General features: G+C 36.0%; 6 protein-coding genes across 9 annotated transcripts; 4 read left to right on the top strand and 2 right to left on the bottom strand.

Annotated features, from left to right (window-relative positions):
• The first annotated feature begins 1517 nt into the window (after window positions 1-1517).
• Window positions 1518-3803, top strand: LOC103862392 (putative F-box/kelch-repeat protein At4g35120). The gene is made up of 2 exons (XM_009140097.3): window positions 1518-3379; window positions 3469-3803. Exons 1-2 carry the CDS (start codon window positions 2408-2410, stop codon window positions 3475-3477), a joined length of 981 nt encoding a protein of 326 aa, XP_009138345.1. The 5' UTR covers window positions 1518-2407; the 3' UTR covers window positions 3478-3803.
• Window positions 3804-4109: 306 nt separating this feature from the next.
• On the bottom strand, window positions 4110-5819 carry LOC103862390 (aquaporin PIP2-7). Its single transcript, XM_009140095.3, has 4 exons — window positions 5463-5819; window positions 5082-5377; window positions 4592-4732; window positions 4110-4490 (listed from the first exon to the last, which is right to left on the bottom strand). Exons 1-4 carry the CDS (start codon window positions 5749-5751, stop codon window positions 4371-4373), a joined length of 846 nt encoding a protein of 281 aa, XP_009138343.1. The 5' UTR covers window positions 5752-5819; the 3' UTR covers window positions 4110-4370.
• A 2704-nt stretch (window positions 5820-8523) lies between these two features.
• On the top strand, window positions 8524-9374 carry LOC108871392 (serine/threonine-protein kinase CDG1-like). The gene is made up of 2 exons (XM_033286271.1): window positions 8524-9054; window positions 9122-9374. Exons 1-2 carry the CDS (start codon window positions 8817-8819, stop codon window positions 9166-9168), a joined length of 285 nt encoding a protein of 94 aa, XP_033142162.1. The 5' UTR covers window positions 8524-8816; the 3' UTR covers window positions 9169-9374.
• A 4875-nt stretch (window positions 9375-14249) lies between these two features.
• LOC103862389 (catalase-2) lies at window positions 14250-17072 on the top strand. Its single transcript, XM_009140094.3, has 8 exons — window positions 14250-14511; window positions 14702-14798; window positions 14895-15172; window positions 15414-16190; window positions 16261-16350; window positions 16430-16497; window positions 16581-16674; window positions 16787-17072. The coding sequence occupies exons 1-8, from the start codon at window positions 14497-14499 to the stop codon at window positions 16844-16846; spliced, it is 1479 nt and encodes a 492-aa protein (XP_009138342.1). The 5' UTR covers window positions 14250-14496; the 3' UTR covers window positions 16847-17072.
• Window positions 17073-17329: 257 nt separating this feature from the next.
• On the top strand, window positions 17330-21794 carry LOC103862388 (B3 domain-containing protein REM20-like). Of its 3 annotated transcripts, XM_009140092.3 has the most exons (5): window positions 17330-17737; window positions 19957-20046; window positions 20208-20643; window positions 20717-20796; window positions 20895-21794. In XM_009140092.3, the coding sequence occupies exons 2-5, from the start codon at window positions 19966-19968 to the stop codon at window positions 21135-21137; spliced, it is 840 nt and encodes a 279-aa protein (XP_009138340.1). In that variant the 5' UTR covers window positions 17330-17737; window positions 19957-19965; the 3' UTR covers window positions 21138-21794. The 3 variants fall into 3 exon arrangements, with proteins under 3 accessions (XP_009138340.1, XP_009138341.1, XP_009138339.1); XM_009140093.3 differs by having other exon boundaries at window positions 17330-20046; window positions 20726-20796; XM_009140091.3 differs by having other exon boundaries at window positions 17330-20046.
• Window positions 21795-22455: 661 nt separating this feature from the next.
• LOC103862387 (probable BOI-related E3 ubiquitin-protein ligase 2) lies at window positions 22456-23790 on the bottom strand. Of its 2 annotated transcripts, XM_009140090.3 has the most exons (3): window positions 23646-23790; window positions 23263-23481; window positions 22456-23179 (listed from the first exon to the last, which is right to left on the bottom strand). In XM_009140090.3, the coding sequence occupies exons 2-3, from the start codon at window positions 23479-23481 to the stop codon at window positions 22691-22693; spliced, it is 708 nt and encodes a 235-aa protein (XP_009138338.1). In that variant the 5' UTR covers window positions 23646-23790; the 3' UTR covers window positions 22456-22690. The 2 variants fall into 2 exon arrangements, with proteins under 2 accessions (XP_009138338.1, XP_009138337.1); XM_009140089.3 differs by having other exon boundaries at window positions 23263-23679.
• Between the last annotated feature and the right edge of the window lie 2857 nt (window positions 23791-26647).

Below are 26647 nucleotides of genomic sequence, written 5' to 3'. Positions count from 1 at the left end.
TACGGTTTACAATATAATAGGTGGAAAAACAATAAAAACAACTTCTACACTTTATGTCTGAATATGGCAAAGTACCACTTGCTACCTTACAATGCTTCATGATCTTCAGCTGTCTCGCGGTGGTCATGATGAGTCAGTTTATGAGTGTAAATTTTGTTATTGAACTCTTGTTGATCGGTGGTGTTAGAGCATCTGTATTGGTGGGATGAGGAGAGAGGGAGAGAAAGTCCCTTGTTCTGTTTTTTTTTTTTTGGTCATAGAAGAGTAAGGGACAACCCTTAATTAAGGGCTTTTCCCTTCTCTTTCTTCCTCGGTTCCCACCCCCTTCCCCTAAGGGATGCCTTAAGGGCCTTCCAATACAGATGCTCTTATGACCATAGCATACTCCACAGCAATCTGGAGTTTACCTCTAGCTAGCTAGTATCTCACAAAGAAATCAAAACAATGTTTCTTACACTACAAATGATCCAAGTTTGTGGATGGATGATATATCATGAAATGGGTATGTGATCTCTTCCTATTATTTAAGCCACGAACGGGCCAGTAGCGATACAAGCAATTTCGAAATCTGACGAAGCCGACTAAAAACTAATATTTTATTTTTTGATATATTATTTGTCATAATATTTTGTTTGTAAATTTCTACTTTTAAGATGAAACATCATTCCATATGAATAGTACATTTGTATCATCATTTATTTGCTCCACTGAACTTCAAATTGAGAACTCCATCTCCTTGGAGAGAAAGCCTCCACACTCAAAAACAATTTTATCATCGTATTTCTTGATTAAAATAACTAGAACCTAGAAAAAAACAGATCAAAGCTTCTGAAACATATCCCTATATTTATTTTAGAAAAGAAACCTAAAGCAAGCGTTGAGAAAATAGATCAAAAGCTTCTAAAATATATCCATATATTTTTCTAGAAAGAAACCTAAAGCAAACGTTGATTCTCTATCCCATCTACCACAAACCTCACAAAGCCCACCCCTTCTCCTTCCTTCTTAGCTACAAATTGACCACTGAAGAACTCTCCACTCTCCACCAATTTGGTGTTGCTAATCTCCTCAACAAAGCCTTCTTGCCACTTCACCTTGACCATGCTCCTCACTCCAGCAATTACAAACTCTTTTCCTTCAAAAATACACATACTACCCAGAGACCAAAATGAACTAGTAGCTCTAGGATCATGGATTCTTTCAGCATGACCATACCATAACGTCTTTGGTGGCTCATTCTCTTCTCTCAACGGATTGCAATGAATCCATTTTACCTCCACCATATGTGCCTTGTGTTGAGTGATAACTCCTGTAAGTGGATCATCATATACATGAACAATCACTTCTTTCCCCACGTAGCGGCACTGTTCACAGATATCTCTTAAACTATTATTTTCATATAAAATTTTCTTATCAGTTTGTCCTATATTTGTATTTTTGATATATATAGTCACAGTAACTGGTGATATATATATGCTATTTTCTGGTTAATAACATCATTGTATTTCATATGCATAGAAAATATTTACGTAAAAGCTTTTCGATCAAAAATTTTATCTTTAAATAATGCAAGAATTGATATTATATTAGAGTCTCTTTATAGTTAGAGAATTATAATACAATCTTTTTGACTAAAAACATCTTAGTTTAAAGAGATATAAAGAGTTCAGAAGACAATATAGAGAACATGGCAAATGATGTCAAACACAAATGGGTTGTCACTAGTTTTCTTAATTTTTCTTATTATATTCTTCTTTTTTGTTATTCTCTTCATGTTTATGTTGCTAATTGATCATGTACCGGAACATCAAATTTATTCGTATCACACAGTCGAAATCCAAATTCATATCATCACCCCAAAAAAATAAAAAAAATAGAGAAAATCAATTGAAGCGTCTAAAATATATTGATTCTATTAATTCATATCCCTAAAACTTTTCAGAAACAAAACCTAGAGCAAAAAGATAAATTGTTTCTGATTTCATACCTCTATGGTGATAATTGCTTCTCTACCAAAACATCAAATCAAACCACAATTTCTATCAAATTATTGCAACACAAACTTCATATCATATAACTTTTTTAATCATTTCTGATTTCATATCAACACAAACTCCATACATTTAATAAAAATAAAGTAATACACACATTAGGTTACTAGGTTGGTTTAAAACCAAACCGAAAAATTAACTTAAGCCGATTGGGTTGTAGAATAATTTGGTTTGTATTGGTTTAAATTTGATTGCTACGTTCGTTTTAATGAGCTTAATTTGTTTTAAAATGTAAAGATATGGACTTTAAAACCAAAACCATTGTGGGCTTTAATGTAATAGCCCACAAAACACTTACCATTTAAAAAGAGGGGTGAAAAAAACCAAATCCTCTAAAAACCATAGCCTACTAGTAGATGAAGAACTATACAGCTCCTCCTCCTCCTCCTCCTCCATCGTTTTCGTCGCTTCCATATGAAATCATCGAGAATTGCCTAGCCCGCGTCTCCAAATCCCAATACGGTTCCCTCAGCTCAGTCTCCAAGAGCTTCCACTCTCTCCTCTCTTCTCCGGAGATACACGCAGCTCGATCTCAAATCGGAGCCACAGAGCCTCGCCTCTATTTATGTTGTGAAAGTTTAAGGACGGCCACCCGTTGTTACAGCTGGTACAATCTCATGAGTCTCGATGATGATGATGATGATGATGATATAACCAAAAAAGGAGACGCCTTTATCAGCGTAGAGGGGGCTGAAATTGAAATGAAGACTGAGTTGAGGTTAGTACCTGTTAAAGACTCTTCCTTTCAATTACGTGCTCGATCAAAAGAAGCGAATTTAGCTGTTGGTTCCGAGATATACCAAATCGGCGGAATCAACAAGAAGGGCAAGCGATCTCGATCCGTCTGTGTGCTTGATTGCCTGAGTCACACGCAACGTCGTGCTCCTAGGATGAGGGTTGCAAGAGAATGCGCGAAAGCTTGTCTTTTAGACGGGAGTATATATGTAATGGGAGGAACCAGAAAGTGTGAGAGTTGGGGTGAAGTTTTCGACTTAAAGTCTCAGACTTGGAAGAAAGAGCTACTTCCTAGCCCTACTGGTGATGATGAGTTTGATTGTAAATTCGAACTCCTTGTCCTTGGGGCAAAGATATACGTTATCACCGAGCATAACAAGTATGCTTATGATCCTAAACAAGGAAGATGGTTGCTGCTGCTAGAGATGGGTTTGGGTTTTGCGGGTATAGAATGGATACTAGAAACATGTGGGGTTTGGTGCGTTCTAGATAATCTAGTGTTTAAGGAGTTCAGCGATGATTTGTTCTGGTATGATGTGAGCTGTGGAAAGTGGGTAATTGTTGAGGGTTTGGAAGATCTGTGCAATACCAAGGTTTGTTGTTGTTACCGTATGATTCAATTAGTTAACTATGGTGGGAAACTGGTGATTGTATGGCTAGTGACACCTCAACCTGTATTCAGGAGGAATAAGCCGCCTGTTATTCGAGAAGAGAAAACTTGCTTTGCCGTGATTAGGTTGGAGAGGCGTCTGACTTCTTCTGGACTTGCTATTTCGGGAGAGATTGAACGGTTGAGCTTCTCTCTTGTTCACGGCTCATATAATCCCTTGACATGTTTATCCGTCTCTCTTTGATTATCCTCTCTTACTTTAAGTTTGGAATTGAGTGAAATTTTATTTCACTTTGTTTTGTAATCTTTTTAATTTATGTTAGTTGTTTTTTTTACTTCCATCTTTGTGTACGCTTATATAGATATTTGGTTACTTCAAATAATATTAATAAATTTTTTGAGCTTGATTTATATGCTATAATTAGTTCAAACACGTGTGTCCAAACCTGAGCTACTACGCTCTTATGGAGGTCGCAAGGCCAAGATATTATTGATGATTGACTGACTCTGACGACAATGTCAACCATTACCAAGGATAACCAGTCGAGTGAAAGATTACACAACATATATACAGAAGCTTCAATACAATTCTGACAAATTTGAAAGCAAAGATGAGTTTCAGATCGAAACCTATTGGCAGCTCGTGAGTTTCAACCGAATTTTGCTTATGATCATCATTTTTACATAATTAAAAGTGAGAAGAACAATAGGTTTAGAGCTCGGATTGTTTGATATCACAAAATTAACTGGATGTAGGGAGAACAAGGGGAGAAAACAGTAAACTAATACTAAATGAAAAAAAAGGAAAGAGATAACAAACACATTTTATGATTAATACATCCATCCACCAACTTATAGTTTCCTCTCACAAACAAACAAATAATCATACATAATAGAAGCACATAAATCTTAAGTTGTTTCTTCACATTTAAGCCTTCATCAATCACTAAGTGGGGGAAATTCAAACATCTTCATCAGTTGGTTGCATTGCTTCGGAAGGAGGCCAAAGCTTTAATAGCTGCAGCTCTCAAAATGTATTGATGGTAAGCTGCTGCTGCTAGTGCTCCCACGAATGGACCGACCCAGAAGATCCACTGCCAAACAATTGATTGACAAACAATTATTTAGTCAGCATTAGAGAAATGAATCATTAATTATCCTAAAACAAGATTATGTATGACAACTAAAGACTTACATGGTCATCCCATGCCTTCTCGTTGTTGTAGATAACAGCAGCACCAAAGCTTCTGGCTGGGTTAATTCCAGTTCCAGTAATGGGGATAGTAGCCAAATGTACCATGAACACAGCAAATCCAATTGGAAGTGGAGCCAAGACCTAATCATAATAAATAAATTTTATCAAAAACTTGACATACCCATTAATTTGAGCCTGAAACTAAACAAGATTCAACTCAAACACACAAAGATTCAAACTTTATCAGAATCCAAACAGAGATTAAACAAAATTTTATCATTAACCCCAAAGATTCAAACTTTATTAAGAATCTACACAAACCCATTTGAGATTAACCAAAAAGTTTATCATAAAACCAAAAAGATTCAAACTTTATTAAGAATCTACACAGACCCATTTCAGATTATCACAAGATTTACATAAACTCCTATAGAGATTCAAGCATTGTCAGAATCTACACAAACCCATTTGAGATTAAAAGAACACTTACAGGGATGTGAGAGTCACGAGCGCTCCTCTTGGGGTCAGTCGCAGAGAAAACCGTGTAAACAAGGACGAAAGTCCCAATAATCTCAGCTCCGAGAGCAGTTCCGTTGCTGTAACCATCAGCTACAGTGTTAGCTCCGCCTCCGAGAGTGTTGTAAGGAGTTTTCATAAAAGCTTTCACGAAACCCACACCACAAACGGCTCCAAGACACTGAGCTATCATGTAACCAACAGCTCTCACCAAAGAGACCTTACGCGCCAAGAACAGACCGAAAGTCACAGCTGGGTTAATGTGACCACCTGCAAAACAAACCAAACAAGAGATTAGCAACAGAACGTAACGAACTAATCACATGTTAAAGAAAAGTTTTTAAAACTTAATTACCAGAGATACCGGCGGTGCAGTAAACGAGGACGAAGATCATACCACCGAACGCCCAAGCGATCCCGAGCAAACCAACGCCGTCGCAAGGACCGGTTTGTTTCTTGTGGCCAATGACGGTGGCTACGGTGACGTAGAGGAAGAGGAGCGTGGCGACGAACTCGGCGATGAGAGCTCTGTAGAAAGACCACTTCCCGAGCTCTGCCATGTCGAGAAGCGGAGCTGGTGGAGGGTCAACGTAGTCTTTGCCATGGTGGTGGGTTTGTCCCTCTTCGCTCACTTCTTTAGACATAGTTTAACCTTTGTTTCTCTTTCTCTCTCTCTCGAGTTTGGTCGAATTGAGTGGTCTTGTGTAATAACGACAGTGTCTCTTTTTAAAAGGAAATGAGACAGATAAGCCAAGGGTGTTTCCGGTATTGAGTGATTATCTAAACAGCTCTACTTAAATAAACATTATTGGCACGGTTAAAAATGTGTTAATATGTCTTTAAAGAAATTTTTTTGAGGTTTTCGAGAATCTAAATGTCAGTTGAGTAACTCTAAACTAAAATCGTACAACAAATTAAGCTAATTTTTTCCTTAGAACTTTCTCCTTCTAGTTAATAACGAAGATCAAGGCATATATAAGATCACTAATACAAGCAAAAATTATGAGTTTTTGTTTTGTCATGACCAGTAGTTTCGTACATTATTACAGGCACACAATAGTGAAATATTTTATTTTAGTATTGTATGATAGTGATGATACGAAATAAACAATCAAAGGTGGGCTCTACGTGCATGGACAAAAAATCTTCTGCTGTTCTGGAATTGTGAATATTTTTCTTGCTAATATGGAACAGTAAGGTAATAAAAACAAAAATGCAAGATTATAAATGAGTGCCTTACATCATCAAAGACACATTGTTCTCTTTTTTGACAAGATAATACACTTCCTACTTGAGGGACACATTGTCTTCTTCTACCGTTTGTGGTTTTACAGCACTACCCCTCACGCTTGGTTAAGAAAAACTAGAGGATGGCTGCATTTTTTTATTTTATTTATTTTTTCTCAACTTTTTTTTTGTTCTTTTTGCAAAGTTCTTATGTTTTTATTTGTTTTTTCTCAGAGTTTAATACATTTGAAGAAAGTATAATTATTACAATAAATTGTAATTTGTTTTTCTCTATATTTTAACATCCATTTTCATATATATATTTTATATATTTCAACAATTATAAAAAAAAATGTATGGACATAAGAAGTATGGATGCAAAATTGTGAACATGTAAGAAAAATACGTGAACATAAGAAGATGTGGACATGGATGGATAAAAAATATAGAAAATCTCTTTAAAATTTTCGTGGATGAGGTTTCATGAACAGTTTCATGGATGTGTTTTCTTTGACAAGTTCTTATATTCATAATCATCTTACATAATTTCTTAGTATTTGTGGACAAGTACTTTATGCATACCGTGTAGTTTTTATGTACATTTATTTTGTGTAAGCCACTTTGGTAAACAAATGGGTGTGGACATGGATAATAAAAGTTTGATCGTAAAAAAATATGGACATGGACATAACAAAATATGAAAAATATGAAAAGATAGTAGTACTCGAACATAGAATAGTGAATTATATGGATAAATTATATGTACAGTTTTGTGTGGACATATAAATTTGGATATTCAATCCTAAAAATACACCTTGAACATGTTTGTGTGAACGTAAGATAGAGGGAGATCTAGTTTAAAGTTCAAAATCTTCCAAAGTTTTGTTGGGGTCAAATTGAAAATAGTCAAAATTTAAAGGTGTATCCTCAGCTCGCTTGCGAGACTTTCGGCATGTTCAATAAGATGAGAAACGATTTATTCTAGAAGTGATTCCATAAGCTGTAAACAGAAAGCACTTAAAGAACAACAACAAGATCTTCAGAGTAATCTTCGTTTTTTTCTGAGTTCTTCGATTTCGTCATGGTGACAGAAGATGACAAAAATTAAAGAAAATTGGAAACTTGCACAGATAGAAGGATTAGGAAAGATAGAACCGATGGAAGATGGAAGAGAAAAAGTAGATCTGAAAATTGATAGTGAGAGAGAGAAAAAGAAATGAATTTATAAATTAGAAATTTTTATTATTTTATAACACATTAAGTAATTAGAAAAGAGTGTATTTGAGGGGTAAATAAGACATTCCACACAGATAATGTGTGCCTCCAGCCATAAATGTCTGAATGTGTTATTCCAAAGATATAATGTGTTTTAGAGGGTAAAAATTTCATTATAAATCAATAGAATCCATGTGTTGACAAAAGAATAGTAAATAATGAATAAAGCCATGTGTTTGTAGTTTTGCTAGACATTTTAGGTATTATACAATATGAAACAAGTGGACATTAAAAAAAAAGGTGATGCGACCCAAGTGAACAGGTAAGCCATGTGAGGGTTTGTGACATAAACGAGGTGCAAGGTTTTCTCGTCAGCCTGTCATCCCCAACTCTTCTTTGGCTCTCCTTCTTACTCAACGGTTATATCGAAATTCCAGTCCATTTCTGGCAACTTTCCTTTTATATTTTGTTCATTTACCAAATTACGATTTTAGGTCAAGTATGTTTTCAAAATGGTTAGGATGTAGCTCTAAGACCAGCTCCATCGGAGCTTCTTAATCGAGGTTCTGAACAAAAAAGTGGAAAAAAATAAATGAAAAAAGAAAATAAACCAGAGAACCGCTCTTTAAATTGGGACTTAGCATCCACATCAATGAACCCCCTCTTGGGGCTCATCTTTTTAGTTTTTTATTATTAAAATTTGTTTCTTTTTCTTTTCGGTTTTTAAAAAAAAAAAAAAAAAAAAAGTTAGACCAATCGCGGGCCGCCACGACACGTGGGGCCCGCGCTACAGTGATAAACTTTAGGAGAGAGGGGTTCAACCAAGAGAACTTTAGGAGAGAGAGGGTTCATGGGATTGAATTATTTTATTATTTTTTTTTCTTGGTTTTTGTGTGAACTCCCCCCATGAACTCTCAACGGGGGTGCTCTAAGGATCGGTAAGGAACCTTACGTGTCCCCTTCTAATTTGACGTCCTCTGTATCTCTCTCCTCCGTCGGAGTTTGATGCGAAATCCCGTTTTCTCTCTTCTTCCACCGATCTCTCCATCTTCTCTGGCGATTCTCTGTGATTCTTCGATCTCTCCATCACCTCTGTCGATTCTTCTATCTCTCCATCTTCTCTGTTGATTCTCTGTCAATTCTTATGTCGATCTCCATCTCTGATGAATCTCAACGACGACAAGGTTGAGAGGTTCGATGTTCCTCCATGACAGGTTACTCTCAGTATCATCTAGACTTGTGATTATTTTAAAAAAAAATTATTTTAATGTCTGATAAACCGAATCTTGTTTGTTTTTATTTGGTCAAGTTAAAGAATTTGGCTGTTAAGATGCTTGATACAACTGGTCATCAAGGAGACAAAGAGTTTCTCGTGGAAGTCCTAATGCTCTCCCTCTTGCGCCACGAACACCTCGTGACTTTGTTTGGTTACTGCGCTGAAGGAGACCAAAGACTCCTCGTCTATGAGTACATGCCTTTTGAATCCGTAGAAGATCATATCCACGGTAACGAGAACTATACTCTTATTCATTAAAGTATAAATCCTGAATATTGTTTTTTTGTTATGGTCAGGTTACGGATCTGAAGAAGAGGTTTTAGATTTGAGCACAAGGATGTAGATAGCTTTAGGATCAGCCAAAGGGCTAGCGTATCTTCACAACGTAGCACAACCTCCTGTGATCTACAGAGACTTGAAAACCGCAAACATATTGCTAGACCATGGCTACAAACCAAAGGGCTTGCTAAGTTTGGTCTGAGCGGTGACATGTCTCATGTCTCTACTAGAGTCATGGGAAGTCATGACTCGCATGGTTACCACAATGGCGGATGAAGAAGACGAGTCTCAGAGCATTGAGCCCACGGGTAACAATGATTTTGTAGTAAGTAGTATCTAGAGAGAACAACAATATGATATCTAATAAGTGAAAGTAATCATGAAAACCTTATGCTAGTTGATGTGTGAGTTGTTTTGATCAAATGCAATCAGTTTGTTAAAAAAATTTCAAGAACCTCTTTTGAGGTTCTCCCATTGGACCATAAAAAAATTAATTACACTAACAAGGGTTCTAAACTTTTCAAATCACAAAATTAACTATTAAATTATTCATTAGAACCTATAATGGGTTCTAACCATTGGACTTGCTCTAAGCTCTCTCTATACAAAAAATTATTTCCTCGTGTTTAAAAAAACAAGTTTATTTCCTCAAAAGTAAAAGAGTTTTTTTGTTTAGCTATCAAAGTCTCAAAGGATATGTATGTATGCATTATGCAAAAAAAAACAAGTCTCAAAATGAAAGCCTACCTAGCGTTCTGTTTAAAATCATGTAGTTGCAACATGTTTTCGAAAACAATATACTTGAAACCAGCAACTTGTTATTTATAAATATGATTACTGTATGAGCTGGTAGACAATTATCGTTGATTAATTTAAACAAAGCGGTATATTTTTGTTTGTGTTACACATATATATTCTTCCATGACTGGGTAATTCAAATTATCAAGAATTGCATAAGAGAATCCATCATTAGCACAAGAACTAGCAAGTTTCCTTGAATTAAAATAGTAGACCAATGGATAATACGAAATGCAAAGAAATAGGAAGCCCGTAACCAGCGATTATTATCGTTTAGATCCGCATGTCCAAAACAAAGTAACTTTAATTGTAATTATGTTTCTAAAAGCAGACTATATGATACTTCTGCTTTCGATTTACGTGAATACAACATTTGTCGTTGCCAAAAATAAACTAATACAACATTTGTTTTTGTCCTCCTTTCCTCCAAGCCCTAATCAACTTTCTTTTATGCGAATATATTAACGTGTAAATATGTAATGGGAGTATTTTTACTTTCTATGATACAAAGATAAATTTAATTAATATTCATCATGCAAGTACAAGTACATCAAAAAAATTGATTTAGAATTATGCTGTCTTTGTGACCAATAAATGCCAGGTCGTCGTGCAAGCGTGGAAACTGATTATTGTTTTCCTCCTTTTCCATGAGTGTTTGCATTTTCTCTGGAAATAATATTTGGAAACCAAGTAATTTAATACATTCCAATTTCCAAGTGAGAGTATGTATTTGTTAACCCCAAGCTTAAGTAACCAATACACATCCCAATTCAACTCATCTTGAAGCTTAGCTTCTAAAGGAAAGAAAAATGAAATATTGATTCTTGATAGGTAGTGTAATCAAGTCCATTTACGAAAATTTAAATATTGATTCTTCAGATACATCGTTTATATTATTCTAATATATATACTAATATACACATGTGTAATTTAGATACAGAATAAAGAATCAATTTGGCTGTTTTGCCATCTAAGATATTCCATGATTCAAATCTCCATGGTGCAGAAGAGGTTGAATATTATTTTTTTGGTTCAGACGATATTATTGCATGTGATAATGACATTATTTCGCTGCCAATCTTTTTTATTATGGTTCTTTCACCAGAAAAGAAGGTGCTTTATAATGTTATTATACATTCTGACGAGCTTTAACTAATTTAAAGATAAATTTAATTATAATAGTAATACTTTTAAGTCCAAGGAAATGACCTACCACGAGGGCTGACTTGCTTGCCCAACCTTTATCTACAAAACATCCATGTCACTGTTTCCACATTAAGGCAAACTCGAGCTTTGTCCACAGAGATTGTGCCATGTGTATCGTGGCTTGTAACGGCTAGATTGATCTACAACATGTATTTTTCCAACTATTAAAACGATGGTCCTCGTTTTTGAAATTTTATTTTTAATTCATTAGTATCTAACGGCCACTACTTTCACGTTTTAACCTAACAATTTTGAACAAATCATAATCTTACCCTACTAAGGCTTCGAATGTTATAAACCGCCCCGCCCCGTCCCACAGTTAACAGTAACAAAAATCTCTACATATGTCATATATTTATACGTTTTTATAACTGTTAAAACCGCACTGCAGTTGAACCGATTGTCCCGCACCGTTCAATCTGCAGTTACCATTCGGACCCTAAATGTGGAGAAATTTCGATTCTTTTATGATTCAGTTATTGACACAGAAAATGCTTTAATAAGCACGGTATATACATAATACACGTTTATATATCTTATACTGTATAAGGCAGTGAATCGTGAATACATTTATTTTTTGTAGAAAGTGTTGCCTTTACAAGATTCTCGAATTTATAACCAATTAAACCTTCACGAGATTCTGAACTTTTTTTTTCTTCTGGAAACGAGATTCTGAAATTGAGCATTTAAACCGTTACAAGATTCTAGCTTCAAATTTTTTGGAAGTGGATACAAAACCTATAAACAATGGACAACTAAAGAAAAAGCGTAGTATCTTTTCTTTTACAAAAACCTGAACCAATTAAGACAAGGTGAATCTTGTAAAGGATACGAATAGAGTCGATAATTAGGCATTTAGTCTGTTTCCCATATTAATACTACAGCTTGTTAAACCAGCTTTTGTAACGAGGACTACACCAAATTTAGTCGACGGTTGCCTAGCCATTTTATCACAGACAAACAGCACAAAGCTCAGCAGCGTATTGACACTCTCAAAGAACAAATCAGCTGCTTGCAGACAACTCATGCGGTATATTTTTTGGACTTCATTCAGTTATTGAACAAAACGTGGGTCGGTGGAAAACTCTTACCAAGAACCTTCTTACTTCGAGATTGGTTAGATATTCGAGAAACCAAGACTATAGAATCTAATGATCTAAACTTTTTTTTTCTGTTCAAAACTAATGATCTTTTTTTTTGAGCTAAACTAAAAGAATAAAATGGGAAACTGATATATAACTTGTCACATAATTTTTAGTTGTTGGGCAGCGAGATATTAGGCCCATTTTGTTATCCTCACCTTTGAGTTGCTACCGTTTTAGTTCGGTGGTATAAGCGACATTTCATTTTTGGGCTATAGTCTTAATGGGTTCAACTATCTCTTTCTTATTTCAGGCCACTTGATATATTTTATCGATTTATAAGAGCGAAACTACGACCGTGACAAAAAAAAAAAAAAAAAAAAAGAAGCGAAAACTACGATGAAAGAATAGAAGATCGAACATGGTTGGTCGATTTATGTCGGCTTGCTTAGCCTATAGTAAACATTGCACCACATCATCTCTTTAAAGTTTCGCAAATCATACGTGCATGAATGTGTGTTACCTTTACGTTTGATTAAAGTCTATGCACAGTCCATAATCATCTAAACTTCTGAAGCAGAAATAAAGGTTCGGAGGCGGGCCCATACGGAAGTTGATAAATTCATCTCGACACATCTCCCAAGGGCCAATATACAATCAATTCACGAGGGCATATTCTCTGGCCTATGGCGTTCACATTAACCAAGCACACGTGGAAGCCAACGGGTCATCCACGTCATCCAAAACCATACTAAACCACTTATGAGGTTTTGGTAAAAGGCCAAGAGAACCGGATAAGGAACCACGACTCCAGTGACGTCCCCATATATTCCTTTCCTTTGTTTTCTCCGTATTGCAAAATACAATATTTATTTATGTCTTTTGTCGCCCTTTGTCCTTGATTTTGTTATTTACAAAATATATTTGACAATATCACCATCGTGGGTTCAGCTTATCTTGAACTTTCTTGGGAACCTGAATTCAGATGACATTGTTGTATAATTTATCATGTTGAGCTAAAAGTCTTGCGAGTTTTGAAGGTGTAGGTCGTGTTATACCACAGTCGGAAATGATAATGTTAAAAAACTACATGTAAATCGGATTTAAATGAAATATATAAATGATAGATTTTCAAGAAGCAACAAAATAAAACAAAGCTATGTTTATATCTTCGATTTACATAGCATAGAATAGTTTAAATTCTAAGATAAATTTTCTTCTGTGTTTGAAGAGTTGACTTTATCTAAGCATTCTTCCACCTTCAAAGAAAAGATAGATTATGTTAAACTTGAAAATGTGATGTTAATCAAAAGTGTAACCATTTGCATCGGATCAATAATTGTCACATTTCCCATTAATTAATATAGATAAGATACTCCATCCGTTCCATAATATAAAATGTTTTGGAAGAATTTTGATGTTTCAAAATATAAAATATAAGATGTTTTGATATTTTTAAAGTACTTTATCTTTATTAAAAATTGGTTAACCAATAATATTTTACTGTATTATTTATGTTTGTTTAACTTATTTTTATTTTATATTATTAATGACATTATCTTCTAAAAAAATAAGTTTCTTAATTCTTGTGTATTCATGTAAAATATCTTATATCATGGTACAGAGGAAGTATAAATTATCCTTTACTTGAATAGCAATTGCCTCAGAGCTTCTCCAACAGTAAATATTTTGTTAGTATCATTAGTTAAAGAAAATGAAAAAGAAAGTTAATTAAGTGAGAGAAAGTAAAAGTATCTAAACTAACAAGTTTTTTTAGGAACCGTTAATATACTATGGTGACATGTTGTGTGCAATTAGTCTAGATTTAATAGGACTGATAAATTTTAGTTAGATAATTATGTTTTATTTAAAAAATAGTCATATTTATCACTTTAGATTTTCACTTTTAGATTTTCACCCATGAGGGTGCTGTAAGTCATTTTTTCATATATGAAATATTCGCACAAAATATAACTTTTCTTTCTTTAATAAATACGTGGTGGATAGTTTAAGAAAAAAATTATATATTCCTTAATTTTCCGCCACAATAAATGACTTTTGTACTACTTGGTTTCCAAACATTTATCTGAAGAAAATAAAAACAAATATAAGAAAAAACGATAACCTTTAAAATTCCCCCCAAATTATTAAAAAAAAAGGCTTTAAAGCGCAAAGGCATAAAGACAGAAGCCATTTATAAATAGGCGAAGCGAATATTATAATTATCTTCATCACCATCTCCTCGTTTTGTTAAATCTCTGGAAGTCTCTCTCTCTCTCTCTTTCTCAACTCTCATCTCATCAACCATGGATCCCTACAAGGTACGACTCTCCTTCATCTCTCACCTATTCGTCTTCTATAGAAACTGGTTTCATAGCTTTGTTATTGCACCCGGATTTGTAGCTTTTGGAACTGTTTGATTGGTGTTTATGTCGGATCTTGACTTTCTTCTAGTCGAATCTGTGAATCTTGATCCCTTTGATGATGAATTTGATCTTTTTATGATTGCAGTATCGTCCAGCGAGTTCTTACAACTCTCCGTTCTTCACCACCAACTCTGGTGCTCCTGTATGGAACAACAACTCCTCCATGACCGTTGGACCCAGAGGTATATCTTTCTTCTCAAAACGATATCGTTTCGTTCATGAGTATGTGTACTATGGATGTGAATGTTAAGTGTTACACTTGTGATGGGTTTTGGCAGGTCCTATCCTTCTTGAGGACTACCATCTCGTTGAGAAGCTTGCTAACTTCGACAGGGAGCGTATTCCAGAGCGCGTGGTTCACGCAAGAGGAGCCAGTGCAAAGGGTTTCTTCGAGGTCACTCATGATATATCTAACCTCACTTGTGCTGACTTCCTCAGAGCTCCAGGTGTTCAGACTCCGGTCATTGTGCGTTTCTCCACTGTCATCCATGAGCGTGGAAGTCCCGAGACCTTGAGAGACCCTCGTGGCTTCGCAGTCAAGTTCTACACCAGAGAGGCAAGTCACTACTCAAAATTATGGGGGCTATAGATAATTTAATAAATATTTATATACGGCTATAGTTCGTTTAATAAAAAATTATAAATTTTTTTTAACAAATTTGGAGACTTGTAAATAAATATGTAAATGTTTTTAAGTTTTTTAGGACATAAACCAATGTTTAGCATTAATTAGCCTATGCTCAGAACCAGCCATGTTCATATATGCTAAAGCAAATGATCATATTCTTTTTGAGCAGGGAAACTTTGATCTTGTCGGAAACAACTTCCCTGTCTTCTTCATCCGCGACGGGATGAAGTTCCCTGACATGGTCCACGCTCTCAAACCAAACCCCAAATCTCACATCCAAGAGAACTGGAGAGTCCTTGACTTCTTCTCCCACCACCCTGAAAGCCTCAACATGTTCACTTTCCTCTTCGACGACATCGGTATCCCACAAGACTACAGACACATGGAAGGCTCAGGTGTCAACACATACATGTTGATCAACAAAGCCGGCAAAGCTCACTACGTGAAGTTCCACTGGAAACCAACTTGTGGAGTGAAGTCTCTACTAGAAGAAGATGCAATCCGCGTTGGAGGAACCAACCACAGCCACGCGACTCAGGACTTATACGACTCCATCGCCGCTGGTAACTACCCTGAGTGGAAGCTCTTTGTTCAGATAATCGACCCAGCTGATGAAGACAAGTTCGACTTTGACCCTCTCGATGTCACCAAGACTTGGCCTGAAGATATCTTGCCTCTCCAGCCCGTTGGGCGTATGGTGTTGAACAAGAACATTGATAACTTCTTTGCGGAGAATGAGCAGCTTGCCTTCTGTCCTGCTATCATTGTTCCGGGGATACACTACTCTGACGATAAGCTGCTTCAGACACGTGTCTTCTCTTATGCTGACACTCAGAGACACCGTCTTGGACCTAACTACCTCCAGCTACCAGTTAATGCTCCAAAGTGTGCTCACCACAACAACCACCATGAAGGCTTCATGAATTTCATGCACAGGGACGAGGAGGTAATGTGTTTTTTTTAAATGAACGTTCAAGCTAGAATATCGTTTTCTTACAAGAGGTGGTTTGGTGCAGGTTAACTACTTCCCTTCGAGGTATGACCCGGTTCGCCATGCAGAGAAGTATCCAACTCCACCTGCTGTCTGCTCTGGAAAGCGTGAGAGGGTCAGTAATCAAATGAGCTCTCTCTTTCAGTTTCCTTGTAAGAAACATATGATCTAAAAGTTCAAAATATGTTTTGCAGTGTATTATTGAGAAAGAGAACAACTTCAAGGAGCCTGGAGAGAGATACCGTTCCTTTACACCAGAGAGGTACTCACTGTTCTTTTTTTTTTTTGGGTGATACTCAATACATTTACATGTTCTTATTGTTTTACTGTCGGTTTTAACTTCAGGCAAGAACGTTTCATCGGTCGATGGATTGATGCTCTATCAGACCCTCGCATCACACATGAGATCCGCAGCATCTGGATCTCTTACTGGTCTCAGGTATAAAAAAAATCTGACAATTTCTTTTACTGTCATTGTCTGTTTCCTTTAGCCTTTTGTGTAGTTTTGTAATATTTTCTTACACTGATTGGTTAAATATGTGGTGAAACAGGCTGATAAGTCACTGGGACAGAAGCTGGCGAGCCGTCTGAACGTGAGACCAAACATCTAAAACGAGTGAACAAGATTCTTGATTGGTCGTTGTGTGGTAGGCAAGAGAAGAAAGATGGGAAGAGATCAGATGTGCCATGATATAATCTTCATCATGTGGATCTTGTGTGTTGTGTTGTAATATTATTTGTTTTAAGACCAAAACAAAAAAACTTTGTTGTGTTGTGTAACGTTGGTTTTGTCTCATGTTCTTCACAAATAATAATACATTCAAAGATTTATAATAATAGTCGGTGTCATTTGATGAGAGATCCTGTTTCTTTGAAATCTTCTTATGAAAATGTGACACCTTGGAAGATATATAACCACATGACTTACCGACAAGGACATGGTATTGGTACAAAAGTTCAGGACGAAAGGGCAGAGCAAGTATGAAACGAAAAAGACAGTAAAGGACATAGAATCTTTTATTTGCTTTGTGTGGGTATAGAAAATTTAGAGTTGCTTTCAATATGTGCTGTAGATTTGGCCACATTAGATAAATGTTGTACCAAAGTTGGAGTAGTCTTTAATTCTGACATTATTATGAAACAAAATTTGGATTTGACATTTCTGGTTTAAATTTGTGACAAAAATCTATTCAACTTATATAAAAACTTAAGTTTCTCTTTTGTTGTTACAAGGACTGTAGTTGGAAGCAAGATGTGAAGCGTATTTCCTTGCATATTCCAGATGATTTGATTGACATCTGAGACATTGATAATGATGACCAAATACGCAACGAGACTTGTGCTGAGAGGTATTATTAATATTCCACTTTTGAAGCAAATATGTTCACTCTTGGATGAAAATTTGAAGCGAGATGTTCTACCTTTTTTTCACTTTTGCTCAAATACTATTCACTCTTGGATGAGAACATACATACATTAACATTAACCACTACAGAGAAAAGGTATTCACTTTCTCTATACAAAGAGTATGATTCTAGTAGTTACTCTGTTTCAATGGCTACTATGTTTCAGTTTCCGTATATAGAGTTTGAGAAGTAGTTGATCTTCAAACATCTTACACTAAGGTCAGAATTCAAGTTTCAGAAGTAGATTATCTCAGTTAATGACATCACACATTTCCGAATGTTTCAGATTATGAATCCTGCCGTATGCAAAAACAGATTCATGGCTAGTCTATATATCCTTATGCGATTGTGTTAATGCATGTAACGTCTGCACTATTACCAATGCATGGCTAGTCTATATATCCTTATGCGATTGTGTTAATGAGCGATTGCAAAGGAACATAAAGTAAATAACACATATACATTTTTTAACGAGGTCCATCTCCCGGACTACATCCAAAACTCATTTAATAGAAAAGAACACAAACGACTTTACTCTATGGTAACCACTCTTAACTAGATTTATAATAAAGAGCAACTACTATCTTCTCTGACAAATATAGTTTTCTATAACAAAACTACCAACAGATAGGATGTCTCACAGACATCCATTTGCATCTTCAATAAACCCTAGACCTGTAACTGATTTTCTGTCACCGTTTCGTTATCTTTATACTCCAATCCAATCGAACAAACCCTAAAGCCCACTAATCTCAGTTAGGCTTTTGCTTTGTAAACAAGGTCTAATTCTTCTTAGTAATCAAGCCCACGTGACTCTTTCCTATCACCATGGTTCAATGCCACATCATCACATTGTACTCGAACCCAACTTGTATGTCCATGACACCTCGTGCCATTCCCATACACCAGATCAGACGTTAGAGATCTTGTGTAACACATGTCATCATATCAAGTTATTGCTTCAGCGAAACACCATCTTTGGATCACTCTTGTGCGTTTCTTCCACTCTCGCATTTGCGCCTCAGTACACATACTGTGTACGCAACATGTTCTAACAAGTTCCTAAGTCAGTCATCAATATAACTCAGTCAACACAACTCTTCACCCTATAATATATGTAAACTGGATGGAGTTATAGGTTCAGAAAAAAATCTTTTCTCTTGACTTTAATTACATGTGGATGGAACAAGTTAAGTTTTTCTTCTTCTTTTTTAAATGTGGAACAAAGTTTTGGACCTCAGTGCTTAAGCCCATATGCAATATAAGCGAGACTAAAATATAAGCGACAGTTTGGTCTTTAGTTAAAGTTGTGGTGATATAACTATATAAGCAATACTATATATGTTGCGAGCTTTTTGTTCCGTGGATCATGTTGCTTCTCTAACTCAATTTCCCTTGCCCATAACTGCAACACGTTAAGGATCTCTAATGCATAAATACAAAGGAAGAAGAAACGGAGTTGTAAAACATACAGTACTGTATTACCTTGAGCATTGACCTTTATGAAACGTGAGGGCCAGAGGCTTGCGTTTCTCATTTACTGTAGTGTGACAGAGTTGAAGAAAGACTATTAGTTAGCTTTGATATTATTTAAAGCATAGACTGTGAGGTTAAATGTGAATTTGCTGATGAATCCTTATTGAATTATTCATACTGGCATTCAGACAGACACACACACACATACACTCATTGCATATTTGTTCAAATTGTTATGGTCATTATAATTGTATAATTCCACTTGACATGAGTTGTAAATGCACTTGAGAACTTGTATTTTGTGAAATGAGTTATAATACCAGCATGGCCTTGTTGATGATCAAAACCACTTTCGGCTAGGACGTCTTTTTGCTAGGTATGGTGTTATCTTCCCCACAATTTGGCTTCAGCCTAGCTTTTTTCCTCTACATAAAAACTGAATCACTAACTAAACTTCAAATGTTTTTGCACTGTAAGTGTTACAGTTTTTACTTGGCATAGCAAACTTTAACTTTGTGTTCAAGTCTCAGACATGCATTTACTGTGTGGATGTGACAAAACAAATGGAAAGAGTGTGTGATCAGATAAAGATGTACTTTGGTTGAACATAGTCCAACATGTTTTTAAAAAAAAAAAAATGTTTATTTATAAGTTTTCCTTTTGTCAGTGTAATTCATAACCAGCTAGCTTCTGTTGGCTTTGACTGTAATTTATAACATTATATGGGGTTAAACTGTAAATAACATGATCTTTTTACATGTAAACTCTGTTTTCTTCCCTTTGACTCAACTTTGTCTATAAGTTTCGTTGTTCTTGACTCATTTCTCTTTCAAACATAGTCTCTCTCCATGTCTGAAAGTGACGAAGATGTTGCTGATCTTCCCCGTTTCTTCAAGGTCTTCCTCCCAGAAACTGCTTCTGAATCAATGGTAAATCTCCTCCTCTCTTTCTTCCATGTAATAGAAGTAGAAAGTATTAGTGGGGGAGAGTTATGTCTTAGGAGGAAAGAATCTTTAATTTCTGGATTTTGATTTAGTATGAGTTTTCTGATGTTTATAATGCTTCTATGTTTGGTGATCATGATTATCAGGCGATTCCAAAGTCTTTCAATGCGCATCTTCAAGACCCACTGCCACAAACAGCTAAGCTCCAAGGCATTGGAGGTGGTGTTTGGACTGTGAGTTTCAAGAAGATACGTGGCGTTGCGTATTTCACTTCAGGGTGGTCCAAGTTTGCAGAGGACCATGAACTCAAGCACGGAGAGTTCTTGACCTTTGTCTACGACGGTTCCCACACTTTCGAGGTCAGCGTCTTTGGTCGTTCGGAATGTAAGGAGATAAGAGCTGTCGTGGAGACAGTCAACCTCTCTGATGCTAATTCTGACGAAGAAGAAGAAGAAGATTCTTCAGTGGTTGCTGCTGATTCGAATGAGGGTGATGATCCTTCTTTCCATGCTGGTGAAGATGATGAGGTCAGCCAGAGTATCAACCCTGTTGACAGTGATGACACAGTATCTGTTGCTGAAGGTTAAAAAGTTCCTTGTAGTACTTACTAACTAACATACAAACTTGTTGCTGAAGCATGTTTTTTTTGTCTCAGTTGTTGCAGGGTTTCCTAATTTGGAGGTTGAGTCTAATCCATGCTTTACTACTACCCTCAAGAAAAGGATCTATGACGTGGTATAAGAAAAAAATAACTTAAAAGATTTGCTTACTGTCTTTATCGTTCTCTTAATATGGCTGGTTGGCTTATACATTTGGTTTTGTGTGTTATGCAGTTGATTCCTGCAGCTGTGGTGAAAGAACATGGACTTACATTTTGTGACCGCATCAAGTACATCGATGGAGAAGGGATCTTGGATGGGGCTATACTGAACTGTTCTTATTATGGCATTTCCTTCAAAGGATGGGGCAGGATTTGTAGAAGGAACAGGCTTAAAGAGAATGATACTGTCCACTGTGAGATGCTTCATATTAGGAAGAAAGTTCATTCAATCAAGATCACGATCACTCGTGGTTGAATTACTCATCATCATTATCAGTTCACACCACACCCTTCATCAATCACTTATTCACTATCATGAGTTCTATTGCTTTTTGTTTGTTTTAGGTGTGTGGTAGTTTTATTCTCAGGTTTTATCCTAGTAGTACTTTCTTTATTTGAATTCTTATTATGTAATGCATCTATGATTTTTAAGTATGTTTCCAAGCTTAAAAAAAAATCCAACAAGCTTCATATAACAGAGAGAGTGAAGCAAAATGTGGAGTTCTTCACTTTTGCTCAAATATTATTCACTCTTGGATGAGAACATACATGCATTAACACTCCTTTTTTTCTTTGTATTTCCTATCGTCTATTGGCTGCACAAGATAGATGCTCTGAGCCTATGAAAATGTTGCGCTGCCATGTTGTCAAGAAGAAGTCGCAGCAGAACATGAGGACACCATGGACGAGTGCATGCGTGCGGTCCAACAACATATATGAAAAAATAATAATGGGCCGCCCCATGAGTCAATTTATAATTCACATAATTCCACACTCTTGTTTCTGTGAGCTTTGAGGAAAGTACAGGCAGCCTATACCAAAGTTTAGATATAGATTCTTCGTTAGGTGTATAGCTTTTAAGTTTTAACAGAATCTTATTGCGTTCTTTCTGACAAATTGAAGGTTACATTGTGTAGTACAACCTATCGTAGATGCTAGTATTATACAACTAGATTGTTTATTTTCGTAGGTATTAGGGAGGATTTAGAAAACAACATAGGTAGCACAGATTTGTCCCAAATAAAGACTGAGAATCTATAATGGAAAAAGGCTCATGTTTCTGTTTAGATAAGCGCGAGAACTCAATCCTATGGCAGGCCAAACATAAGTTTCTCTCTTGTTTTACTTTTTAAAAAGTTTGTCAGAAAAGACACTAAAATGTTGAAATACAACTATTGTTGTCCTCTCTTGCACTGACTATATTGATTTCTCTTGTCACCGTACTATATTATATAGTATTGATTATTGAGCAACCCAACAATACCTACAGCCTCTCAAATACGCGTGTCTACTGACTTGACTCTACTCCCACCTCTCTCCGCCATCTCACAACATCTAAACAAAAATACTAGTTAGATAACTCCATTTTTTTTGGAAATTATGTTGGTTTCATACCAAAATAATACTTTAATTTTAAATATAAACTTCGAAAATATTAGTGAAAAATGTTTCAAATCAGTTGAATTACGCTTAGTTCATAACTATTTTTGAAATATTTTTCAGTTTTGTAATTATGAAAATATACTGTAAAATTGTCTTAACTTTCTCCATAGTCATTTTTAATGAAAATTGCATAAAAATAATATCCAAAATTCATTAGATAAGGGAAAATATGACTATGTTCTTTATATCCAGTTGGATTTCTTCTTTCCCATTGATGCAAAAGAAACAAAAGAACAAACAAAATAGGAATTTACTTCTGGATAACTTTCCTAGTCTACCTTTCCTTTTAAGTTTTAACCCCTACACTTTTCAGAAAACACCAAATCACCCTGCCACGTCATCTCCCGGAGTAAAAATCTCTCCGTTCTAGAAAACAGAGGCCTCGATTCTATTCTTCTTGGGTGTATTACAGATCGGACAAAGAACTAGACCGTCCTCACAACCCGTGCAGCAACAGAGATGCCTACACGGCAGAAACAACACTCTTGTCTCACCATTCAACCCACAGTTCAAGCAACAACTACTCATCGGAAAATTATCTCCACAGAAAGACCCTTCATCCTCCGCCGCTGTAACGTCGTTGCGACACGTGGCGGCTCTCTCTCGAACCTGTTCAAGGGTCGAGTTGAGCGTTGCGACCATCGCTTCGTTCTCACGAGCCACTCTCTGCCAAGTTTGGTTCTCCGTCTCCATCTTCCTCAACAGATTCTCGAGCTCCATGTTCTTGCTCAACGCTCTCGACATCCCTTCTTCCTTCTGCGCCATCAAAACCAGAGCTTTCGCTTCCATTTTCCTCAAGATCGTCTCTGTTTCTTGCTTCCTCTGTTCTTGCAACGCGTATCTCAACCTCTCGCTCTGTTTTTAGAAAAAGATCGAAACTTTATCAGTGCCTATGTTGTAAAAATCAAATCTTTCGATGAGATGATAAGATTACGAACCTGAACTCTGATGAACTGATCAATCTCTCGCCTCTGTTTCTCCATATGAGCGTCGAAAAAGCTCTGAGAACGGTTCTGTTGGGTATGAAACAGAGCTTGCTGGTTGTTCATATACGACTGATTGATTCCGATACCACCATCGTTGTTGATCAAAGAAAGCTCGGAGCCACCAGTTCCGATGAACGGAGCGTTGTAACTCAGCTGCGCTTGTATTGCCATCTAAAACAGAGGAGAAAGGTTTGTTTTTTAACAAAGAAAGATAAAGAAGAACAGAGAACAAAGTAATAAAGATGGATTGAAAGGCTCTGATCCGCTTGCTTCTCGAGAAATAAACTTTGGGTTTCAATACAATGCATGTAACGTCTGCACTATTACCACCTTACCAATATATAAATATGATATGAACGGTGAGAGACTTTTATGGGTTAATATTTTTCTGACACTGTTGTTATATATTAGCACTAAAGAAACGACGTACACATGCTGATTATGTGACTGAACTACATCTTTTATCTTTCCAAGGTAAGAGATTTCGCCAGAGCCGTTTTGTCTTTTATTTAGTTTTTTTTTAGTGATTTTTTCTTGGATTTTTCGATAATGTGAAAAAAAAAATTTAAGTCCAAGTGGAATTTTAGAGCAGGCCAGAGATTTTTTTCCTTTTGATTTACTTAATTTCCTCTGATTTAAGATTTATTGGTGACTCTGATTTGTCAGTTGGGTCATCGGGAAAGCCTGAATTATATTATATTGTCTATTTTCTTACCACTATTTTCAGTCATTCTATTTATGATCACTGAAAAAATTCTTTTTGGTCAAAGATGGCTTAGATTTAAATTAAAAATCTTCTTAACTAAATAAATCTTCTTAGTCGGATAATGAAATATGCGACAAATGAATGAAGTCTTGTAGAAATAAATATAATCAAATCTGTTGGAACGTTACCTTTGGGGGCACCACGGAAATTTGAATTTTGAATATAATATGTGTAATGATCAACGGTCTAACTAAGCAACAATAGGCGATCTCCCTGCTTTTGGATGACTAGATTTTCCGTTTTATATGAATAAATGTGTTCAATTTGATCGTGTTTACTCTGAAATGATAAGATTTTTTCAAATATTATGTTAACCTTTTTTAAAAAATAAGTTAGCATTTTGAAGTAATTCGCATACTGACAAAAATGAAGAACCTCTTTTTACAAACGTTTTTAGCTAGTAAAAGTCTAAAAGACAAATATACTAACCTATAGGAGCTAAAAAAAATAAATTAACCTAGGAGCTTAATACAAGCCAGTAAATTGAAAACATGACAAACAATATTGTATTCTAGAAAGAAAAGGACAATTATAAGATGTAACATGTAAAAAGACAAAGTAGCGCAAAAATATTCAGATGCCTATTGGTACGTCGTCGTCATGCATGTAACTGTCTAGAGCACTGGAAATACACGTTTCTTGAGTTACATAATCATTTTTGGAATATTTCAGTATATCGTTTGATTCATATCTTTTTTTTTTTTCCATCTAAAAGTATATTATTACCAAAGATAAAAAACTACAAAAGATGCCACAGAAACAGGCCCAACTATTATCAAACAAAAGAAAGACCACAAACAGCCCATCATAAAACATCCAAGAAGGAGGCCAAGATTAAGGCCCGAAACAGAACCCCCTCCCCAAAAAACACGTACACAACACGTGTACAACGACGAAGGCGAACGTGTCCGACACAGAGGAAACCGTCTCCTGCCTCCACCGACCAAATCTTACGCCGGCGCCCAAACCCATCGGCGCCGTATCAAACACCGTCTTCACCGGTTAACACATCACCGGACCTAATCAGTACCCACCAGAATTCAACCGAAACGAGGAGCCACGCCAATTCTTCCACCACTTTCACCTCTTTCAGAAACACACCCCACCGTATCCCACCGGAGCCAAATTGGGAAAACGATTTTCCATCATTTTTTCCGGCCTCAAACTTCTCAATCGATCCAAACAAAGCGATCGATCACCGGATTCCATCGGAAACCAAAGCCGAATGATTTCGCTTAGAAGATCGCGAAAACATCGGAGTCAAAGCCAGCTACACCGCGTCATAGAGACCACCGTGCACCGGAATCGTTGTCGTGAACCAGAAAGGAGACAGAAAACGGGACCACCGCGACTTTCTCTATCTCTCAAAAAATTTTATGAGAGAAGGGAGAGAGAGTCTACCATCTCCGTTTTATTCCCCCTCGAGATTTCATTTCATGTGCTCGTAACTTCTCCCGCGAAGTTCTTCAACCCAACCTTTCCTTCTGCTGTTTGAAATGAATCGTAGACGCCATATCGTTTGATTCATATCTAATTTGATAGTTTAATTAGAAGGAAGATTCTTTGACGGAAACCAAAGAATTGGTTTTCCAACTTAACAGGCAATATCGAGAAGTGTCATATATAATATATACACGTTGTAGACTTGTACTTGTAATTTAATTGAAAATAAATATTTGTTTAACGGCAGATTAATGTGTATAGAAAACTATATTTTGTCAAAAGCATTTTCAATAGTAAGAGCATCATAAAAGAGAGGTTCTAAAAAAAATATTGAAATATAAATATAAATGGGATTCTCAAAAATTCAAAACTCATCCATTAATTTCTCAAATTTGGAGAATATTTCTCCAATATTAGGAATGCATATGCTCTTAGGGTTGCCTATAAATGATATACTAATACAAGGCACTTTAATTGTAACTGTATATTGGCAGACGAAATCAGACACGCCAGATTTAATATAGAAGTATGTATAGGTTTGACAAAAAAAAGGAGTATTGCGTGTAATCCGTGCAAGACCTCAACCTCAAGTTACAAAAAATAATTAAGCCTATACCTCAAGATCGTGAACCTTTTATGTAGAACCATGATTCTTGACTTCTTGTTTAAAGTTCATATTAAAAACAATCTTTTAATGTTTAGAGTTCATGCGTCAAACCATAAGTTCTTGCTACTAGTTAAAATTACGTGATCAATGTGCGTTTATCTCTCACGCAAATTTAGAAGCATTAAACACACAAGGTAAATGCATTTATATATTGATTAGAATAACTTTCTATTTCAATTTATTTGCTGGTTGGCTTTTGGACGGTATGAAAAGAAAACATGGAGAGAATGGTCCATGTTTCTAAATTATGACATAATCCATGAAGCTAGAGGACTGGAGAAAACCATGTGATATATGCTGTCGATTTTGGATGAGTTAGAGACACTTGTTGGCTATAATTGTTATCATCTGAGTGTGTGTCGCCTTTTTTCTTGGGAGTTGGGTGTGTTGTTTTGTTCCCCCCACCAAACAAAAATGAAAACCCAAAAATTAATGAAAGTAAGGACAAAAACAGACTACAC

The sequence above is a fragment of the Brassica rapa genome, chromosome A03 (assembly GCF_000309985.2).
Source record: "Brassica rapa cultivar Chiifu-401-42 chromosome A03, CAAS_Brap_v3.01, whole genome shotgun sequence".
Classification (NCBI taxonomy): Eukaryota; Viridiplantae; Streptophyta; class Magnoliopsida; order Brassicales; family Brassicaceae; genus Brassica; species Brassica rapa.
Note: the sequence above shows the minus strand (reverse complement) of the source record. Positions and strands in the feature narration are given on the sequence as shown.

What these genes read in the sequence shown, in the direction of transcription:
- LOC103862388 (XM_009140092.3), top strand. Translation starts at nt 19,966, where the DNA reads ATGTCTGAAAGTGACGAAGATGTTGCTGATCTTCCCCGTTTCTTCAAG. An exon ending in AAACTGCTTCTGAATCAATG is followed by an intron (nt 20,047 to 20,207) that starts GTAAATCTCCTC and finishes CATGATTATCAG; the next exon opens with GCGATTCCAAAGTCTTTCAA. An exon ending in AGAAAAGGATCTATGACGTG is followed by an intron (nt 20,797 to 20,894) that starts GTATAAGAAAAA and finishes TGTGTTATGCAG; the next exon opens with TTGATTCCTGCAGCTGTGGT.
- LOC103862389 (XM_009140094.3), top strand. An exon ending in TCAAGTTCTACACCAGAGAG is followed by an intron (nt 15,173 to 15,413) that starts GCAAGTCACTAC and finishes CTTTTTGAGCAG; the next exon opens with GGAAACTTTGATCTTGTCGG. An exon ending in TCATGCACAGGGACGAGGAG is followed by an intron (nt 16,191 to 16,260) that starts GTAATGTGTTTT and finishes GGTTTGGTGCAG; the next exon opens with GTTAACTACTTCCCTTCGAG.
- LOC103862392 (XM_009140097.3), top strand. Translation starts at nt 2,408, where the DNA reads ATGAAGAACTATACAGCTCCTCCTCCTCCTCCTCCTCCATCGTTTTCG.
- LOC103862390 (XM_009140095.3), bottom strand. Translation starts at nt 5,751, where the DNA reads ATGTCTAAAGAAGTGAGCGAAGAGGGACAAACCCACCACCATGGCAAA. An exon ending in CTGCACCGCCGGTATCTCTG is followed by an intron (nt 5,378 to 5,462) that starts GTAATTAAGTTT and finishes TTTGTTTTGCAG; the next exon opens with GTGGTCACATTAACCCAGCT. An exon ending in CTCGTGACTCTCACATCCCT is followed by an intron (nt 4,733 to 5,081) that starts GTAAGTGTTCTT and finishes TATTATGATTAG; the next exon opens with GTCTTGGCTCCACTTCCAAT.
- LOC103862387 (XM_009140090.3), bottom strand. Translation starts at nt 23,481, where the DNA reads ATGGCAATACAAGCGCAGCTGAGTTACAACGCTCCGTTCATCGGAACT. An exon ending in ATCAGTTCATCAGAGTTCAG is followed by an intron (nt 23,180 to 23,262) that starts GTTCGTAATCTT and finishes TTCTAAAAACAG; the next exon opens with AGCGAGAGGTTGAGATACGC.
- LOC108871392 (XM_033286271.1), top strand. Translation starts at nt 8,817, where the DNA reads ATGTCTGATAAACCGAATCTTGTTTGTTTTTATTTGGTCAAGTTAAAG. An exon ending in CGTAGAAGATCATATCCACG is followed by an intron (nt 9,055 to 9,121) that starts GTAACGAGAACT and finishes TGTTATGGTCAG; the next exon opens with GTTACGGATCTGAAGAAGAG.